At 42.2% G+C, this 22,012-nt stretch overlaps 1 protein-coding gene across 2 annotated transcripts; it reads right to left on the bottom strand.

Moving 5' to 3' along the window:
- Nucleotides 1-12,925: 12,925 nt before the first annotated feature.
- LOC147427616 (FT-interacting protein 3-like) lies at nucleotides 12,926-16,609 on the bottom strand. 2 transcript variants are annotated; one of them, XM_086496422.1, is made up of 2 exons: nucleotides 16,470-16,609; nucleotides 12,926-16,091 (listed from the first exon to the last, which is right to left on the bottom strand). In XM_086496422.1, exon 2 carries the CDS (start codon nucleotides 16,048-16,050, stop codon nucleotides 13,144-13,146), a length of 2,907 nt encoding a protein of 968 aa, XP_086352548.1. In that variant the 5' UTR covers nucleotides 16,051-16,091; nucleotides 16,470-16,609; the 3' UTR covers nucleotides 12,926-13,143. The 2 variants fall into 2 exon arrangements, with proteins under 2 accessions (XP_086352548.1, XP_086352547.1); XM_086496421.1 differs by having other exon boundaries at nucleotides 12,926-16,077.
- Between the last annotated feature and the right edge of the window lie 5,403 nt (nucleotides 16,610-22,012).

Here is a 22,012-nt window from a genome sequence, read left to right as displayed (position 1 = left end):
GTTTATAAATACTCACTGCTATCCCCTTGCACATACTTCTTCTACACCTATTCCTTTGCAATTTACATAGATAATTAGGACGCATGTTACATATGTTCACAACTACAAAATAAGCTTAAGAATATCAAATTTGAGCTATGATCTTCGAAGGGAAAAATTGGAGCTTAATGGATAGCAATAACCCCCAATCAAGGAGAATTTTAAAATAGATGATCAACTACAAGGTAAGCCTACTCACAATCCAGCAATCTATGACAACATCAATTTCTAGATAGTCCAAAAAAGCAAGAAAGGATACAGATTTAGATTTTATGGTCAATTGGTGACTTTTAGCCAAAAAGATCCAAATTCCATGAGAACTTAGCCATAAGCTTCAGAAGGTGTTAGGGAAATAAGCCAGTTGTCTTGGGTAGTAGGTTGATCACAATCCAACCAACTAGGTATCCAAAAAGTGATTTTACCAGATTCATTTATGATACTTTATGAGCCTAATCACGCAATTTTATTACATATATTGTTATATTTAAAGCCTATATATCGCATTCATTCAAGGACTACACAATTTTATTAAAGTTGGTTAATCAAAAGTTAAGACCGCCTACATATATTGCTATATGTAAAGCCTATATATCGCATGCATTCAAGAACTATTTATAAACCCCTTAGCATGTTGCATTTGTTTTGACCACCTATAAACCGATGGTGCATGATTATTTGAATGCTTATATTCTTTTTTTTTTCAAGTCTATCATGTTGCATTACATCAGCATATACCTCCCCTTTTGTTTAGTTTCATTCCGAGCTCCTTTGCTTATCAAAACACCCAATCTAGTTAGTAGGCGTGTAGTTGAGATTATATGCTTGTTTGTCTAGATCTGTTGTTCTTGTTTGCTACCTCATAGTCAATTTGAATAGGCCATTCCATTGCCTCACAAGCCGATGTAGTCTCTATGACTCTTTTTGTATTAACATTGGTATGTCAATAAGTAGGCAACTATACAGCATCATCCGTTGTAGCGACCTGCTAAGACCATACTCATCTTTTTATATTGAGAGTCCTCAATCCTAGCAAACAAAAAGCGTGTCTTTTTTCCAATTCGTTTAACAATGGAGATTAGCACCACCTCTCTTGCACACTTATTTAACGCTCATGTGTGTCACTTGCACTCTTTTTTAGTACCAAATGTACACAAGAATGAAGAATACTCAAAATAAGTGACCAAACACATATAGAGAATTGTACAGTTATCTGTTATTCTTTTGGTTAGTGCTTGCGAAGAAAGTAATATTGTACAGAAAGAACAAGTTTAATGCTTAGGACACATATTTTGTTTTGCAACCCTTCTTGAATTGCGTGTGATTCTAAGGATCTTTTTGGCCTCCTAAAGGCCTTAGCATGAAGGTCGTTCAAATTTCTTTGCTAGACAAGTGTCCCTAATAGCTTTAAAAGTCTTAGCCTCTCAAATGCTATTCTTTAAAGCCTACATTCACTTTTTGGGCACGCTTTAAAAAAAAGTTTACAAATAAAGGATAGTAATATGTGGATACTATTTTGGGTTGATCTTTTAGTAAGAATCTAAATGAGACGTTGATTTGTCAAAGGGAGGAAATAACAAGCAAAGTGAGAGGGAGGTAAAAAATGGTGGATCACAACCACACAGTTAGAGACGAGAGAGTGACATGACGGGTTGGCAAGAGAGGCTATGTCACAGAGTTAGGAGAAGAAGATTGCCCTTTTTTTATATGTTTACGCTCGCATTATGCGCACCAAATAGCTCGCATGTGGAGTGGCTCAGCCCAAAGATTTGTCTCTCACTTGGTGAGGTCATGAGATCCAAGTTACTCACTGCTTGGTGCTTATTTGAGACGTGTCAAGTTTGAATTGCTAAGTTAAAGTGGGATCTACGAAGATTTGATCTAATGAGAGTAGAAAGTGCGAGTTTGATCCCATGATGTGAGGAATTGATAAACGGTCCTTTCATTTAAAGACTTCAAAAAAAATCATCTTGCTAAATTGTTTTAGTATTTTCTATGCTTATTAAACCTATCTTTTAAAAAAATAAAAATTTATTTTGTTTAAATTTTTAATGTCTTTTTTAAAATTATTTTATTACGTAAAAAATTTCACAAAATGTGAGAATTATCAATTTTTAAATTTTATTATATCATATGCTTATTAGATCTACCTTTTCTTATGAAAACGTTAAAATTTTCTTTAATGTTTAATGTTTTTATTGCATATAAATTTCTCACAAAATGTGAGAATTATCACTTTTGAAAATTTATTATATCTTATGCTTATTAAACCTACCTTTTCCTTATAAAACATTACTTTTTTTGTTTTAATTTGACAACGAGTCCCTTTATTTATTTTACTTGCATATAAGCCATATGTAATAATATGTTTATAATGGACAATAAATTTTTATAGTGAAATTTAAAAAATGACATGTGATTGTAAGCACTCATTCATACCTGCTGCCATAATTCTCATCCCCTTGATGATGGGTCTTATCTTTAGTAGGTCTTTGTGACTCTTCAAAGTTCACCTTGTTCCATCTTTCCTTATTCTTTGAAGCTAACACCGTCCTAGCAACCTATGTGAATATTATAACTGTTGTGTATGATAAGATTGTTCATAGTGTTTACCGTGCACATGTAGTTGTCTTATTTACCACTTTTGCTATGGAGAATCATTTGTCATATTTGACAGCATAAAATATAACATTTTTCTTAGGGTTGGAGTCACGTTTTGTTGGCATTTTCATGAAAGATATGTGCATTGTTTTGTTCCACAATTTTGTAGTAATTAAAGTGAAAATCTACTTCTCTTTGAGTGACATTTGAGATCAGAAAACTGCAAATGCATGGTGTGCGCATGCTTCACATTAGATGGTCTCTCACATGTACATGCTTTACTTCTCTCTTTCAAAGGAAACCGGGTCATTTGTCTTGGGATTGCAAATATGAATGCAAAGGTAAAATTTGGACAAAGGACAACGGCAAAGGTAAGCATGATGAGGACATAAGTAACAGTGATACTATGGAGGAGTCGGGAGTTTGTCGGTGTGGTGGAGACTACATTGCCAAGGGTTCCAACCTTCTACGGAGGTGATTTGAACCCATGTGTTGGAGGTCAAGTTATTGGTGTTTGAACCCATGAGTCAGAGTTCAAGGCGCATGCATTTGGTAAGAAATCAAGGTGATGTATACAAAACACTATGGATGTGCGCAAAATCCATTGTTGTGTTGAGCTCGAAGCGGAAGCCTTTAGCTTCTCTCAGAGACATGGTGCAAAGAAGAGAGCACACAAGAGAGATAGAGCGATAGAAGCAGATGGAGCCAAAAGAGGAGTTGTCATTTAGGTTTTAGAGCGTTAAATAGGCCTACAAGGTGTTCACACATAATGGATGCCCAAGTTGGGCTTATCCCCAACAAACGCCCCCTTAGGCCAAACTTGGGGCAAATCATACGTGATGGGATCTCTCGGATACAATCTGGTGGTTCTCACTAGATTTAGCACTCACAATTCTCATCGGATACATGTGGTGAGTCTTAGCGGATTCATCACTCACAATTCTCTCGGACACAAAATGCGTCATGCAATCAAAGGTAATTTAGGGAAGGTCTTGCCTCTGGCTTCATTCGGTGGTAGCCAAGCAGTGTCTAATCCCTTATAAGTTTACAAAATGGTGGGCTTTGGTCAAACTACATCTATTTTGTGTGAGCACAGACTACCTAAATACATTTTAGAAAAAAAACTTTGGTTAAATTTATTAATAATTAAAAAATCTATTTTATCAAAAGTTGCAGAAGAGTTGCAACAACGTTGTGTATAATGTGTGCGCCATCGGTGCCCTAATTCTCAACGTCACCTTCACCCTTAGCAAGTTGATCAAGTCCTCGTCAGTGATGATGTCAAATCCTGGCAACTCCGACCCCGAGGGATTCACTGTGTTTTTTCGTACGGTACCACATGAGTGTACAAGAGGGGTGGTTTTGGATTTTGTACATAAGCGTATACAATAGGGGTAGCCCCTCAATATTTCATACTCATATCGTATACATAGGGGGAGGGGGGGGGAGGGGGGAGGAGGGGAAGTGAGCATCAACTCCTATTCTTTCTAGAAGAACATATTTGCACTTCAACTCCTACTCTCTTCGACAAAGGCATTTGGAGAGAGAGAGAGAGAGAGAGAGAGAGAGAGAGAGAGAGAGAGAGAGAGAGATTAATTGCCACCTACTTGCCTTATTGGTAAAGGGTCTCACAATTTCAGCGACAGTTTTTGACGCCCTTAGATATTTGAACACTCGAGACTGCCGCCGCTGCTGTGATGTTGTCCGCTGTCGAGATCTGTTGTCCAATGTCCGTACTTGTTGCAGTGTTGTTGTCAATTCCGACCTACTATGAGTCGTGAGTCCCGGCCAGTGAGGCTGCGTGCAGTGTGAGGTCAAGTCCTGCTACTAGCTTGCCTAGCGAGCTCATCCCCACTCCCAACCTATTGTCTCTTGAGTCTTGGAGCGATCACAACTCACGCTTGACTGAGAGTCTTGACTCTTAAGCCCTCAACTTTCAAGGCTCAACCAAGTTCCATCTCCCACGCTCAAGCATCAAATTTTCAAACTTGTGACTTGTGAGTCTTCACTCTCTAGCAAAATTGAAATGCGAGTCGTGACATTCATTGTTCAGGCCAGGCTTCAACTTCATTATTTTTATTTTTTTTTCAAACTTGTTAGATTGAAGTTATTTTAGTGACCTTAAAGGTTGGTGCACGCTATAGAGCTTGCCAAAAACATTTTTCTTGACCGAAAGAAAAGGGACAAGCAATAATTTTGAAACTATTCCAATTTTTAGATCACCATTTGAAGCATTTGTCGGTAATTACATTGAATCTTGCTATATCTTGGCAAAGTTTTTCAAGGCAAGCTCAAAATCTAGTCAGAATTTTAAGAGAGAGAGAGAGAGAGAGAGAGAGAGATAAGATCTATCATTTAAGGTTGATGCAGCAAGTGTTCTCGAGTGTAATGATTTTGCTCAAAAAGTTTAATCTTTTAATGGGTTGTTTCGTAATGTGTTTTGATTTCATAAGTGAAGTTTTTCATCCTTGTTTATGAGCATGCCATTATTTTTTATTTAGAGAAGAATTTATTTCATATGTGTACCTTAAATCCCATTGGGAAGCCTACTGAGTAGGTGGCTAGTATCATTTATCGTGAGATTGAGATTGTATCAGTTTACAAGGGAAATATTGCCCGTTTTTTGACAAATTACATTGATTGATTGGTTTATTTTAATCTGGTATTCATTATATTTGTTTCTTTTCATGGTGGTTTGTTCTCTCAAATGAAAACACAGTACAATCTACACTTCTGTTCATTTGTAATTCAGCATGTATTTTTGCAAAAGCACGTGTTTCTAAAATTGTCATGCTACTAGTATACATAAAATAGTGGATTGTTACATTCCATACGAAATTCGCATGAGGGGGGGGTGGCTCATTGCAAGAACGTCCGTATCTTGTCCGTATGTAGGGGGTTTATCATGTAAGATATTGTACATAGGGGGGTTTCTCTAATTTGGATGCACGCAGGTGACATCCCCCCATTACTAATAGTGAATCCCCCGGGACTCCGACTAGTGTTGTCACCGGCATCGTTGGCCTGAGAGCTTGCCTAAATGCCCAACCCTTGGATGACTTGTACAAGTAGTGTCTTCAAAGCAACAACACCTCAAATGCCTCAACACCGCAAGGGGCACCAGAATTATTTACTGCTTCACCATATGCTGCCTCCATGGGGTGAATGGGTGCAACACAACTAGAGAAAGGAGAGACAAGGGTTCCCCCATCTAAAGCTTTCGAAGGTCGGCATATAAAGGGGGCCTGAGTCTTCACATTTGTAGGTGTCCTTGTGGACCTCAAACAGGAATCTGAGGAAAAAGGAGCACACGGCCTCTAAGTTGGAGAAGGAGACAGCAGTAGAGGTTGAGGCATCCATGCAGACCTTGCTCCCTTGCTTGAAGAAACTTCCTTCTGTCTTTGAGTGTGTGATTGGCCTTCACTTGGCTTTGCTGGTTGAGCACGCACTTTGATTGATTTCTACAAGTGGCCCAATGGCTCAAGCTCGGCTCCATGAGGTCTGAGCTCAAAGTTGAAGCCTATAGCTTCTCTCACGGACATGGTGCAAAGAAGAGAGTCGACAAGAGAGATAGGGAGATAAGAAGCAAATGGAGCAAAATGAAAAGGAATTTTCCGTTCAAGTTTTAGAGCCTTAAATAGGCTTACAAGGTGTTCACACATAATGGACGCCCAAGTTGGGCTTATCCTCAACATGCTGTTGGTCAGATTATGGACAAGATGTGTCCCAAAAGTTCATTGTCTAGGAAAGTTTGGATGTGATCTGTTCACAATTTGCGAATGGGGATACTTCGACATAGTGTGGTCTACAAATCAATTTTTTGTGTGGCAAATGATGCTCAAGATGGCATTCTTCTTAGGTAAAGGGCTGGTGGTAGCAATGTATCCAATATCCTCGTGCCAGTGATGGGGTGTCCATTGTAGCTTCTTCATCAACTTGGTCTTCCTACCTATTTTCATTATGAGCTACACAGAGGGTGTTAAAAATATAATATCTCTAGTGAATAGCCCAATGTGATCCTAATATTTATTTGTCTTTAGGTATTTAGTTTACTTATTGACAAGATTTTGGGTTTAGGGAAATTCTTTGTGGGGGTACTTATGGACCCCAGGCTAGTATATATGAAGCACTCGGTCCCCCATTGATAATCAATTAATTGCCTAGCTGCTTGGTTTAGCTCTCTCTCTCTCTCTCTCTCTCTCTCTCTCTCTCTCTCTCTCTCTCTCTCCTCCCCTCCTCTCCTGCTTTTGCATTGTTGACTTTGACATGTTTGAGCATCGTTTCTTTGTGATTATCCCAGATATCTTTCTTGTTACAATTGGGAAATAGAAGATGGATCTAGAAAGTTGGGTTATTTTGGTTTGCTTGTGTACCAGGTTTCCTTTTAGGTGGATCTAGAAAGTATTCCCAATATAGAGGAAAGTTGGGTTATTTTGGCTTGCTTGTGTACCATATTGCCTTTTAGCTTGAGTACATCTTGCAAACAAGTGGCACGTGTGTGCGCAATGGCTTTGTTAGCATCAATATGAATATTTCATGTAAACCTCTGTTGTGAAACAAAGTCACTTACCCAAAGGAATGGGACCAAGAGCATCCACAAGCAAGCTTGTAGAAAAATTGGCAAATATAAATCAAATGCCTCTCAACATGGCACTACAATTGTAGCAACGGCCCTTGGACTTCTTTCTAGTATCCCCAAAAAGTAGCAAGTGCTTCAGCACCTTTGCAAGTCGTTCAAACTTTTCCTTGGGTGATTAACACGGCTTCCTACTCAATGAGAAAAGAGTTGAGATTGTCAAATTCTAGATTTCCCTTTGTGATTTGCAATCATAGTGTTCTAGACAACGTCTCATACTCCTCATGCAACCTCGCAAGTAGGTAGCTGAGTATTAGTCAATGCACTTTTCATAGCCAAGTGTCGATCATAGATCACCTTTGCCGTCATTAAAAAAGGTTGCATGGAACTTCCGGTTTCGAACTTGACGGAAAATAATTGTTCAAGGGGGTGATGGCTTGCATCGTAGAATCTCAATCAAACATAAGAGAGCTTGAGCCACATTCCACTAGCATTCTTCAAGGTCTGTATGGTTGAAGAAATTTCCTTTGTGAGAGACTCCGCCATGGCCAACATCGCCTTCGCATTGCTCAACACATGATTTGAGATGCTCCTCATCCTGAAGGCGAGTGTACCTATTGTTGTTGTCCCTTGTAGGTCACGTCTTTGAGCCATGACGATATCCCATAATCCTTTTTGTGAAAACTAGAGCCACATGATCAAATCCCAATAAGCATATTGTCACCATTCAATTTGTTGCCGATCTCACCACTTCAAGACCTTTTATAGCTCTTGCACACCTCAAAGTCCGTCCCCGAAGCCACACCAAAAAACTGTCCGCTGCCTTCCCAAATGAGTGCTTTGAGTGTCCAAGGCCATGCAAGTACCACCCTCACCAGAAAAAAATCAAGTGCCCAGGGGACCCCTTTCAATATTTTCCTACCTCACTAGCAAAGGCATAACAAAGTTTCAAAACGCTGCTAGCTAAGGAAGTGAAGAGGTTGTTACCAAAATGGAGCGTCTCAAGATAATGTTGCCAAGAGCATCCTTGATGTGCTCACCTCTCAAAACGCTATCAGAAATGGAGCTATCCCTTGCCTAGTGTTTCAAAATGCATGCCAAGCCAAGCTTGTCTCGCTGACCAAATTGCTCTCAATCAGAGCATTTCAAAACACACATCAAGAGACTCAAACCGCCTTGCACTGCCTAGCATTTCAAAACGCCATCGTCCACAGCTTTCGATGCATTCCTTTGCCTAGTGTATAAGAACACCGTCGCCACAGCTCTGATGCCCACTTTGCCTTGCATTTTAGAACACCATCGCCTAGAGCTCCTTCTTCTACACGTGCTGGTTCTCCGCTCTGATACAATGTCAAAGTCAATGATGCGAAAGCATAGAACCAAGAAAGAATGCGAGAGAGAGAGAGAGAGAGAGAGAGTCTATTGAACCACCCAACTAGGCAAGGAAATGATTATTATATTATGGGGGCTAGGTCTCAGGACTAAAGAAATCAGGGTCTTGAATGAAGACACTCTCATGGGATCCACCAAGGAGAACTCCACGCATAAAAAGCAAAGGCACGGGACGTCGTTCGATGTTTAAACAGTAAACTCGGACATATTTGGTAAACTCGAACATTCGAGGTGTAAACTCAGACAAGCATAAGTAAGTGTGAACAGACATTCATTTCAACGAAATGAACACGCGTGCATAGTAGCTCATTGGGCTATCACAACGCCTGTCTAGGTTTGAATCCATGGGCGTCACTTGCAATTGTTTTTTTTTTTTGCAGTCCAATCGCCTCGAGATCCCTGCCATTCACCGTCGATCCCATGGCGAGGTCTTCATTCAAGACCCCCTGCCATTTAGTCACGAGGGGGGCTAGGTGCTTCTTATGTACTAGCCTAGGGGTCCATAAGTACCCCCTACAGAGAAGTGCCCTACCCAGAATTTTGTCAAATAAGTAATTGGGCTCTTTATTAAGATGCAAAGATGGGAATTCTTTCCACATTAGGGTGAAGGTACTCATCTCATTCATGATCCCTTATCTATCTTTTGTTGGGCCTCTCCTCAAATTAGCAAAGTGCAATTGAAAATCATTCTTCGAACCAGTGAAAAGATTCCTATGAAAAAATAACACCAAAGATACGGTTCCCTAGCAATGGGCTAAATGGGAGTATGTTGCTAGACCCAAGGAGCAAGGCGCTATTCGGATCTTTGATCCTGCAATTCATGTTGAAGCCCAGTGTGCTAAATTTATGGTTTCAATCACCAAACAAGACCAAGCATGGGCCATCATGACATGGGACATGATTGACAAGGCAAAGCTAATCTCCCAAAGGGGCTTGTGGAAAGAAGTCGGGGTCCATGAAAAACTGTTGGCACCTCGATGGGAAAACCTGATACTGGGTGGTAGTACGAGCGAGCTAGTACAAAAAATGTGCCAAAGCATTAAAGACACTAGAGTGGAGTGAGATAATCACTCATTTCAAAAACTCCACTACACACTAGTCCCCTTGGCTCTCAACACTGGAAGAAATCTCCTTACTCCATTTTGGAGAATTGTCACCAAAAAAGTCAACAAGGGACTCATATGTTTGACCCACTTTTGGGATGAACATAGTAGAGGATGAAAGCAAGTAGAGCAGTTGGCTTCCTAGTTCAATGTCAATGGAACTAAATGAATTTTGATCAACAAGGTTGTCCAAGATTAGCCAAGTGTCGTGTCGATTTATGAGGCTAATCTAGATTGAAAAGCCTGGCATTCAATCTACTATGACCTTAGTAAACCGCAAACCAAGTCAATCTACTATAACCTTATGTTTAAAGCAAATTGGTTCTTCCCACTAACGGGAGAAGCACTAGCTAGAGTCAAAATGGACGTTGATAGCAAACAACATATGGGTCCCTCAGTGTCCATCAACAATGAAGATCTTCATATGGAAGGTTTTATGGGGAACCAGCGGTCAAAGTACAAGCCAGGGGGGTCACCTCTGATAGATGCTTAGGTTGCAAAGCGGCTAGCGAGGATCTCCCTCACTTGTTCCTTAGTTGTCCATCTACAAGAGGCCTCATGGGTAAAATCTGTAAATGGATACAAAAAATCTAGAAGATCCCTTTCTTGAAGAACGAATTACTCTTGGGAGGAAGGAGTTGGAAAAATCAAGCCATCCTTATCTGCACTCAAATTGTCCGATTCTGTTACTTCAAGCAAGTCTGGAAATGTAAGAACCAACATGTCTTTGAAAATGATCACTCGATGGCCTTTTCCAAAGAGACAATTCAAGAAAGCGATTAAGTTACTGTCTAATGTGGAAACACAAGAACTCTGAAGAATGGGCTCAAGCAATCTAGGCCATCATGGTTCTGGTATCAACTAGTCCACAAAATGTATCTATCTTGTAGTTCTCGTCTGCAAAGGCTATAAAATGTGTGATATGATCCTTCAAAGCACCTGATGTGTTTGAGGTTACTGTACATTTCTTCCTGGATTAAAAGAATACATCTACTCACAATTGTGAGTATGGCCCCAAAAAAAAAAAAGATAACATTGGGCTATTCACTTAAGATGCAATAACTTTAACAAATGTTCACTATATCTAATTCTATCATCTTCTGTGCATTGGAGGCCTTACTCAAGTTGACTAATGAAGAATTTTCTTGAGTGAAGTTGCGCACATACTGGTTCAATAAAGTCATGAAATAGATCAATTACCACCGAGTGAGTAGGTTGTATTGTCATTGACGAATGATCACCTTTCAAGACCAAACAACATCATTTGGTGGTCAACTAAAACCAATCTATGATATTAATTTAATTTATATAAGCCCCTTTTTCTTGCCATCAGGGCAACGGAGGGAGGGGAACTCATATACATATCCATGTATATACAGTTGTACAATGCTTAACTTTTGACGCCCACAGAAGACCATACCATGGAGCAACTTCCCCACTCGAAAAGTGGGTAACGCCCATCGAGCCGCGCAGAGCTAAAAATTGCAACTCTTCCCACCCTTCCTCTAAGGTGTGCATGGCAAAAAAGAAATAGCTCGTAGCTCGTCCCAATGATGGTCAAGCTGCACAACAAGCCCTACCTCATGGAAGGGCGTTTGAAAAATAACCCCACACAAGAAAGGGTATCCTTGGTAGAATCCCTTCAAGATCACCTCTTAAATCATGTGAAGTACATAGATGATTAGTGACTCATTGTCTTTTGAATGACTAGGGTGTGAGATAGTGGGCAAAGTTTAGCACCATCATGTTCACCACCATCAATGTTTGAGAGCCAAACAAAATGCACTAGCTCCTCTTGCATATTTTAATGCCAATTTTCTATTGGACCCGGAGATAGATAATTCCCTATGCGTGGAAATCTTCATTCTTGAGTTAATTTGTTACAAAATGATGCCAAAGTTTAGTAGTGTGGTGGGTCCGAAAATGGAGTGCACGCTGCTTTCGATTTCATTGTCGCCCCTCCGTTTGAACCCGACCCGGCATTACACAAGAAGATTTAGAAATATTCTCATGTAGGAAAATGAAGTCTTTTTCAATGTTTTTCATACAATGCATAACATCATGAGCATCTGCTCGAGAGGCACCCCATACCTAGCTAGGTACGATTGGGGGCAAGGCCCTCCCACCGGAGCCGGCGGTCCCCTGCCGCAATGGTATCTAGCTAGGTATGCGGTGCCTCCCTCACAGAAACTCATGATGTTGAGGTAAGTCGCAATGTGGGAATTATTGTGAGAATTTGTCTAAAACTTCTTGTGAATTAGTCGAAGGTTGAGTGAAAAGGGAGGAGGCAAGGCACGTGGGAGGCCATATCTCTCTCTCTCTCTGCCGAAGTACCTCACTGAGGTGGAGATGTCGCACAGGGGGAGCAAAGTCTCTGCAATGTCAGAGAGCGATGTGCTCAGGAATTGAAACAGGGGGAGCTTTTCAGGAGGTGCTCGGCAAGAGAGGTGGGCACGTAAAAGGTTTTGGAGGTGTTTGCAGGAGGTTGGGGTGACAGGGAGCAAGCTACAAAAAAATTGGGTGGTGGGGGGGGGGGATCTTTTGTTTTTTGTTTTGAGACTTATGAGACTTGCAACATGCACTGCACCCACAATGAATCAAGTCCTGGAAAAAAAAAAAGCAGCGCCATTCCGTACGAACAAATGGGGTTTTAAGACATAAAGGAGACGGCTTGTTCCATACAATGATGTGCTGCTCATCACTCTCTCTTTCTCCTGATGTCTGGAGCAGTACAAGCGTCATTGTGAGATAGGCTCCATTTTCTTCAAAAAATGATGTTAACTTCTAGTTAAGTACAACCATCTGTTATTCAGAGAGATCAGTATGATGGTAAACCTGTACACAAGAATTTGAACCAAAGCACATCACAGCCGTGAAAGTGGCCGCCTTCATTAGTCTCACAAGGGAGATAAGAGTTTCTTTCAACCTCACCAAGACACAATAAACCTCCACTTAATTTGCAGAGAATGTACTTAATCAAACTCAAAAAGCTACATACATAATACGCAATCACCACATAGAATAAACAATGTGTAACAAATGATGTTTTCCTTTTGACATTTATGTCAGTGTACCCAACTCTGTTTCAAGCAAGCATAAACACACAATAATAAATACAATCAAAGCCAACAGATATCGATACTAAAACCTGTGCTGAAGTTATCCTTTACATAAAAGACCCAAATTCTAAGAACATGACCCAGCTTTGAACACTACCTGAAAAATGTGGTTCCCTTTCACCATATATCAAGAGTACAGATAATGACAAGAAGAGACAACCTTAATGGAAATCTTTGAAAGGAAAAATGGAACTTGAATACGGTGGCTAATAGACAAAGAACATTGTACAGTACCATGGTGCTATGCTACCCCATCTCCATACACCTCTGCAATGCATACATAAGGTGTGATTCCTCATTTTCACAAACCATAACCCTAAAGCATCCTATCTGAAAGGGCAGGCAGCCTTCTGAAGAAATTGAGAGGTATGGGAGGCATACCATCACGGAAACGTGGATGTCTCAGCGCATATACCCCAGCCAATATTGCAATAACCCGAAAAGGTGTCACATACAGGACTATTGCAGCTACAAGGCAGAACAAAATGAAGATGGTTGTTGCTCTTGGGTCACGCCAGTTTAAAAGAGCATGAAAGCGTTCTAGCTGTGTTGCTAAATCACCAACCACTGTCTGAATTCTCCCAGCGAGAGCACGCAACCGATCATACCTCATGCGGACAACTTCTGGTGGCTTTGAAGTCGGTATAGGGTCGAATTCCTCATCAAGCTCTTCAGAATTGGATGCATTTGCCAAAGAAAGATCCACATCCATGTGTGGCGGGTGCCGTGGGCGAAACCTATACTGCCAAGCCCCTATGAGAAACATGTAAAGGAAGAATGTCGGCAATATAAGTTCGGGATACCACACCAGAATGAAGAACAAGATATGCACCAAAACTGTTGTTAGAGGATTCTTCCAGTCACAAATATCTTGAAACCATGCTAGCACAGAAGCACAGCTGGTAAACACTTTGCTGATTCGATACCAATTTGCCTTGCTGCGCCTGTAGCTCCACCTGTATGCATCCACATCAAGCATAAATTTCACCACCTCGGCTCTCACTGGTGGCTCCGATCTTGCAAGTCGAGAAATAACTATCCTCATTGCTGCCTCTCTGAGAACTTCTACATGCCGCACATTGAATGGTCGCTGATAATGCAGCTTGGGCAGGAGCGGCATTACATAAGCCTGCATTATGTTGAACCGACGGATGCATGTGAGCCGCACGACTAGTTCGATGTCTCCCTTCTTCTTCACACCAGACTTCTCCAACACTATCAGAGGGTACCTATGTGAATAAGTCCTGTCAGTCTCCAAGGTGGACAAGCGGATGCGCACCTTGCCAATGACATCATCCTTATGACCTTGTGCTTTCTCAGCTGGAGCGTTTGTAAGATGATGATTATCAAACACCCCAACAGTAAGCACGGTGCAGGGGTCATAAACCTCCCAAGTGTACTGCTCGTTCCATTTTGGAGACATGGAGTCCATCACAGTGCGTGTGCGCACCCACTTTGGCCCATACTTGGCTACACAATAGGCGTCAGTGCAGCTTCGGCCATCCCGAGTCTTCATTGGAACAAGCCCAGATGCCCCTAAGAGGCCGAGCTCCAACATTGCTACGGGCGGCTTCCAAAGTCGCTTATCTGTTGGACGCGTATCACTGCTGTAGTGTGTGGATTCATCAAGCACATGGTACCCGCCCTCTAAGCAGAGAGTAAGACGAATGCGACTCATGAACTTGCTATTTCCTTTAATTTTGTCAGCTACATCTTGGGCTACTTCTTTGAGATCCTTCTTCTCCCGCTCTAAATCAAACCATCTGGGATCCACTGGGCGATAATTCGTACGCCTCTGGATATTCGCAAGCGGTATCTTTGTAAATCCCATGACTTCATCCCTGTTAGCACCCATTTTGTCAAGAACTGTTACATGAAGAAACTCATCTGCAAAGGGCTCGGCCGCAACAAACAGCATCTCTTCCTCCCACGCGGGACTAAGGAGCCGGCTGCTTGAGGTGCGAGTGCGGTGAACTTGAGTGGAGCCTCCACCAAGCTCAATACGCACACTACACTCAGGGTAGCGATTCTCTCTAGTGGGAAGAAGGTCTTGGGCCTCATGGACCACAACGCGTAGATACCAAAGGCGTGGGGAGAGGTAGATTTTGGAGCGCGTGTAGGGCAGCCAACCACTATCTGATTGTCGTGCACTTGGAAAAGCTTCATCAGCTTGTGTGCCTATCCAGACAGAAAGCATGATTTCACCTTGAGCACGCTTATTGTTTCCGCGTGATTCTAGCTTATACCACTGAGGTGCGAGTGGTGAATCAGGGGGGCGACGCTCAGGTATTTCTGCAATCTCAAATGCCACAAAACCCAGGAAATCATTGCGAACTGAATCACGATCCCAAACTGTTATCTCAAGAAACTCTGCACTGAAGCGGTCTTCGGCGACGGCAAAAACCTCCCTCCAAACTGGATTTAAGTTCTGAGGAATCACCGCTGTTTCTACTTTTACATTGCCCACTTTCACTTCCACAAAAGGATCGGAACTTCCAGTTGCATCTCGAATTGCCAGCCCTCGAGCCCGCTCTACTTTGACAAACAAATACCTCATCTCAGTGACAAGATCATGGTGTAGAACAACATCATCTCTGCGGTGTGCTGCCATAGTTGCTTTGACATCAAAATCTGTGACAGAGCTTGCACCAGTCTCCCACTTTGATGCATTATCAAATGTGCGAATCTCCTCCCGACGAGAGCTCCCATCCCCAACAACAGTAGAAGGCACCTTTTCTACAGACCTGTACTCCGAAGACGTAGAAGATGCCACAGACGCGAATGCTTCCTTCTTGACTCGGTCCCGTGCACTGCGCTCCTCGTCATAGTAGTATACACTCACAAAAAGCTCCCCTTTGTTCATAGTGAAGATGCTCCACCCTTTTTCAAGAGGGATAGGAATGGCGACATGGGCACTCTCACTATCACCCCTTCGTATATGCTCTGGTTCGATTTTCGCCCTTCCAAGTAAATGTCTGTGTCCGGCCTTCCGCTCTGTGTACACATTGACCTCTATACACTCTTCTTCCAGCACCTCCCTGTCACTTACAGTGAATTCAAGCTTCTCATTCCACACGGGATTCAAATCCTTGTGTTTAGTTTTGGTCCGTAGCCTCTGTGCATCAAAGCTCACTTCTACATAGGCACTTGCTGAGCCTTCGCCATCCTTGGGGGGTAGATTACTTGCATGCAAGATCTCCACCACAAGCTTCAGATTCGACATCGCGACTGACTTGCTGCCTACGCAGAGCTGCAGTCACATAACTGACAAAAGTTGTAAACTCTCCAAAGCTCAAAACTGACAAGAACCCAACTATGCAAGCATACACACATGCCCAGAAAAGACCACATATAGATATCAACGGATTTAACAGAGTAAACACACAACCAATTCCTGCAGATCAGCAAGAAGATGCCATAAGCAGAAGAATGTATTGCACCTAGAAGAGCTGAATGTAATATCAGGAGACCACCAAAAAATTTCAAGTCTCAATTAAAGGTCAATCCAACAGAGATTTCAAATCAAAAGGCATATGAACTGCAATACCTAGAGAAATTGCAAGAGAAGAGGTGCCGCTAGTGTGTGTGTGTGTGTGTGAAACACAGAATGACAGAGAGAAGATAATGGAATCGAAAATGCACCTGATCAAAGATCCGATGCGTGCTGTGTACACACTAAGCTGCTTCCAGGCTGCGGCCCATTTACGCCAAAAGTAAGGCAGATGCTGCGGTAGGGGCGACGAGAGAAGTAGCCTAAAGAGACATGGCGAAATTGCGTGCTTGGAACCCAATCTCCGACTCCAGGTTGCCTATCAATAAGAGCTATAATGTGACGCCTTTTAAAGTTTAAACTTTAAACTCGTATGATGGACAGTGTGTGTGTGTGTGTGTGTGTGTGTGTGAGAGAGAGAGAGAGAGAGAGAGAGAGAGAGAGATGCGCGAGAGGGTTTGAGCGCGCGCGCATTTCGCGTGTACGTACAAAGAGTGGTGGGCTCTGCGCGCCTGCTTCGCACAAAAAAGAGAAGTATGTGGGGCCACGCCTTCTGTGATACCGCCTTGGTCGGCGTCGTGGGCTCGAGCTCTCATGCACCATCTTGAAGCTGAGAACGAGAATTGGTTGAGAGGAGAGAGAGAGAGAGAGAGAGAGAGCCTGCGCACATGCGGGCCATTGCGGGCTGCCACTCAGAGAGAGAGAGAGAGAGAGAGAGAGAGAGGATCCGATCATCGATGAGTGAGCAATTGAGAATATGAGAAGAAAGAGAGGCGCATCGCGTGTGCTTGGCTGTCACGATGAAAGGACTCAGACGGCATACTTACCTAGCTTCCAACACCGTTTACATGTCTTTCAAGATTGAATTCCAATGAACCGATGGGACATTTACATGAAAAAACCATTTTCTTGGCCTTGTTAGGGTAAAGGGGCCAAGTTCAGGCCACCTAAGGCAACAGATTGAGACCTCTACATTACACTATTTTGAGCTTGCAGGGGCACATCAAATACTTGAAGGCAACATCTACCTGCAATAAAAGTTGTCGCTTGAGGGGCGATACGCAAGCGATTAAGCGATCTGAAAGGTTAGCAGTATAAAAAAATCGAGGCCAATAAGGGAACACGCCCATCGAAAATAAAAAGCCATTGTGCCAACAGAGCTTGATCCCAAGATCTAACGACGATGATCTCTTCTCATGGGCGCTAACCACGAAAGAATTGAACGCTCCATGCCTTAGCACTGGAGCTTCTTTGTATTAATGTTGGGGTTCAATAGGTCCCTCTACAGGGACCCGGCTTTTAAGTGGGGGTTTTACTCTACTGGCTAGACAACCCAGATTTACGCCATAGGATATTCATCAGGATTTACAATTAAAATGCTCCATTTTTTACCTTGTAAATCAAGGTTTTATCGATTTACAGTCGAGATTTTTCATTTTCAACCAAAAAATTTACACCACAAACCGGAATATGTGAGCATTGCTTTGGGAAATGGAAGATGGTGATGAGTTAAGTTAACTAGATGGTTCAAGCTAGGTTAAGGACAAGATGACTACGGGAGCATTGATGGCACAAGTTGATTCAACGAAAAATGGAGGAAAGATTCTGAACCCACCAAATGAAACGCCGGTAGCCAATCGCCTCCTTGGCATGGCATGGAAATCCCTAAGTTGCACAAGACCCTCTTTGTAATTATAGGAGTGTGGTCATCCTAGATTGATGTCAAGCAACCTCACATTGGAGTCCACACTGTCGTGAAAAATCGTGTTGTAATTGCCATACGGATGTCTCCAAGGCTTGCTTTAACTCATCATTGATGTCTTGCATGTCGTGTTTGATAGTTAGTCATTGAATACAATGACCACCTGTATGCACAAGTGACAAGAACTTGTGAAAAAGAGGAAACATTAGGACAATCATGTAGAAAATAGGTTTTCTTTGAGTGTTCTCTACAAAATTGGAGAGATAGAAAGCCATCTATTGAGCACATGCGTGCTTTTGGCTGTTTGGCTTATGGTTTAGTGCCACAAGTGCATCACAGAAAATTGGATGATAAGGTTGTTAAATGTATTTTTGTTGGTTATAGTGCTGAAAGCAAAGGTTACAGGTTGTATAATCCACAAACAAAGCGTATTTTGGTTTCACAGGATGTAGTGTTTGTGGAAAATTCTGTTCAGCCCTTGCTGTCATGTACTAGAGACAGTAATGTAAGCTCACAGGACATTTATGACACTTTGCTGCCTCTTTTCAGTGGTGGAAGTTCGAATGTAAATTCCAATGAGGCAAATGTACAGTCTATGGGGGTTTCAAAAAATGTTATAGATCAGCCTTTTACTGATGCAGATGTGCATGATGTACTTGATGAGGAAATGGTTGAAAATGAGCAGGCTAGAGGTATGCCAAAATTTCTAGTGCACACTTTGCATGACAGTAAATTGGATGCACCTTTGTCTAGTTGTACTCGTTCAAGCTCTCGCCATGCATCTTAAGCATCAGATTGTTATGCTTTGGCTGTGTCTAGCTTACATGATGTTGAGGAACCTTTGTCTTTTGATGAAACACAAAATTCAGAAAATTGGATGGCTGCCATGCAATCAGAATATGATGCACTTATAGAAAATGACACATGGACTTTATGTGATTTGCCTCCTGGAAAAAAGGCCATTGGTACGAAGTGGGTTTACAAGTTGAAACGCAAGCCAGATGGTGAGATCGATCGCCAGATGGCTCGACTTGTTGCAAAGGGTTATGCACAACAAAAAGGCATAGATTATGAAGAGACTTTTGCTTCCACTTGTTGTATGACTACTCTGCATTTTCTATGTGCATTGGCAGCTCATTTTGGTTGGGATATACATCAATCAGACATTGTTACTACTTTCTTGAATGGTGACATATTTGAGGAAGTTTATGTGACGCAGCCTCACGGTTTTGTCAAGAAAGGACAAGAGGACAAAGTGTGCAAATGTAACAAGGTTTTGTATGGGTTAAAGCAATCTCCTCGTGCTTGGTATGAGAAAGCTGACACTCGTTTGGTCAAACAAGACTTTCGTAACAGTCCAACAGAAAGCACATTGTATGTAAAGCGTGAGGGTGATATACTTCTCATTGTGGTTCTTTATGTAGATGATTTGCTGATCAGTGGACCAAATGAGAGACATATTGCTGAATTTAAGGCTGATTTGAATGCTATTTTCAAGATGAAAGATTTGGGACTGGTGCATCTTACTTGGGCATATAGTTTAAGCAGTGTGATGATGGTATTGCCTTGAGTCAGAAAAGTTACATAGAGACATTGCTATGTAAGTTTGGACTCGAGGATTGCAAACCTATTGCCACTCCCATGGAAACAAGTTTGAAATTGAGTCTACATGATGCTGGTGATCTTGCAGATGTCACTCTTTACCAAATTGCTATTGGATGCCTCATTTATGTATGCAACACGGGGCCAGATATTTAGTTTGCAGTCTCACAGGTTAGCAGATTTATGCATAGCCCAGCTTCTAAGCATTGGCAGGTTGTCAAGAGGATTTTTCGCTACCTTACTGGCTTTTTTCATCTTGGCTTGTTTTATCCCAAGGGGGGATCATTGCCGCCAGACTTACATGCTTTTTCGGACTTAGATTGGGCTGGTTGTTTTGACACGCGAGTGTCCACAAGTGGTTTTTGTTTCATGCTTGGCAGTTCATGTATATCATGGTTGAGCAAGAAGCAACCTACTGTGGCCACTTTGAGTTGTGAGGCTGAGTACACGGCAGTCTTCACATCTACGGTTGAGTGTGTATGGCTCAGACGCCTTATGGCTGATTTGGGTGTTGGACAGGACACTGCCAACACTATCTACACTGACAGTCAGAGCACATTAGCAGTTGCGAGGAACCCAGTTTTTCATGCTCGCACAAAGCACATTGAGGTGTATTACCACTATATCAGGGAGAGGCTCTCAGCAGGAGAGATCAGCTTGGCTTATGTACCAACACAGGACAACCTTGCAGATCTTTTCACAAAGGCATTGTCTCGTGAGAAGCTTGAAGATTTCCGCAAAGCTTTGGGCTTACTCCCCTTTGTGGACTGATCATGTCCTCAGGGCATGGCACTTCCCTTTACTCATGTGCCAGCTCTCGTTCATCGCATCACTCCAGGGGGGATTTGTTACCATATACATGTGGTAGTGATGTGTGTGAACACATTAGGACCGTCGAGGCATTTTTTGCTCTTTAGGAGGTTTTTCCCCCCGAGCATTGTGTATACGCCCATCACTCTATGGCTATCTATCTTTCCATTGCACACTAAGAAACACACTCTTTATTGTGTGCCTTGAGCTTCCTTCATTGTCTCCAAGTTGTGTGCATTTCTCTGCAACCCTAATTTCAACAGGAAGGCCAACCAGTAGGCTTTAGGCACACCATGAGGGTATCCTAGCTAGGGGCTTGACATGTGTCCTACTTGCCTCTTGGGAAAGGGGTGCCCTTTGGGGGAGAGAGTGGTCAAGCAACTACCCCCCTTCTTGCATGGCTTGCCCCTCCTTGTAGGGATTTTCTTTGACTTTTGTGCCACCTCAAGCCCCTCAACCTCGGGCCTAGTTCTCACCACAAGCTTGGCCCTTAAGCCCCTCAAGCTTGGTTGGGTTCTCACGTCAAGTACAGCCTTAGCATCTCAAGCATCTCAATCATCAAGCACTTCAAGCATCTCAAGCATCTCAGTCATCAGGCATGACAAGCATCTCAAGCTTGGGCCGGGTTCCCAGCTCAAGCATAGCCCTAGCTTACCTAAGGTCAAAGGACTTTTAACACTAGTTAGTGGAGGTCAATGAAGATAATCCTAAGGTCTTTATGCTCCATTGGTTAGCCTTGCTCTTTGATAGACCATCTCTCATTTGGATCCCTTTACCATTGGCCCTGTGTTGAGATAGATCTATAAGCACATGTCTATATCCTAACCCTTGTTCCAGTTTATTCTCCCACATTAAATGATCAGTTGAATATGAGAAAATCATTTGGGGTGGTTAGATATTAGATTTTATGACATTACCTCTCTCTTGAAATCATAGTCGTCCTTGATTGTGAGGTAGAAGAGGTAAAGCCACAACAAGCACTCGTCCAGCCAACCAAGCAACAACTTCTACTACGTACAAAGCCCCTCATTGTAGAGACGATGCTTGTGAGGGTGATATCGCTAACCTGAATTTGCAACAACTCCTTCACCAGCACAACCATTAAAAACGTGCAAATTTAGGCAGCGGATTGGGTGTAGCAATTTTGAACGTGGGTAAGCAATCAAAAGTGGTAGTGCTCGAGAAGCGCTAGAGGGTACCTCACATGGTGATGTCATTTCCATGAGAGTCATTTAAAGAGTTTCACTCGACTTTTTCAAATGATATCCTTTGTTTAAGTAATATCCAAAGAAGTACAAATTCTGATTGCACAAAAGCAAAGCTAAAACTCACTTTCTTGTGAGGATTAAGAGTATCACTAGAACTCCGGATTATGCTCCCTCAAATTTGCTAAAATAAAAAGTATTGAGTGTGACTATATCTTAGCAATGTTTTAATTAATCTCCATCATACTACAAATTTCATGTAGTACTCTCAACGAAGACGACATTAAAACTCAATTAGCTTGCATGAAACTTATTTCCTATTATTAATTGCGCAATAGCCATTCTGGGCATGCTCTTTAAACTAGCATATCCTCTT

The sequence above is a fragment of the Adiantum capillus-veneris genome, chromosome 23 (genome assembly GCF_014529385.1).
Source record: "Adiantum capillus-veneris isolate H3 chromosome 23, ASM1452938v2, whole genome shotgun sequence".
Classification (NCBI taxonomy): domain Eukaryota; kingdom Viridiplantae; phylum Streptophyta; class Polypodiopsida; order Polypodiales; family Pteridaceae; genus Adiantum; species Adiantum capillus-veneris.
The sequence above is the reverse complement of the archived record's forward strand: the minus strand, read 5'-3'. Positions and strand labels throughout refer to the sequence as shown.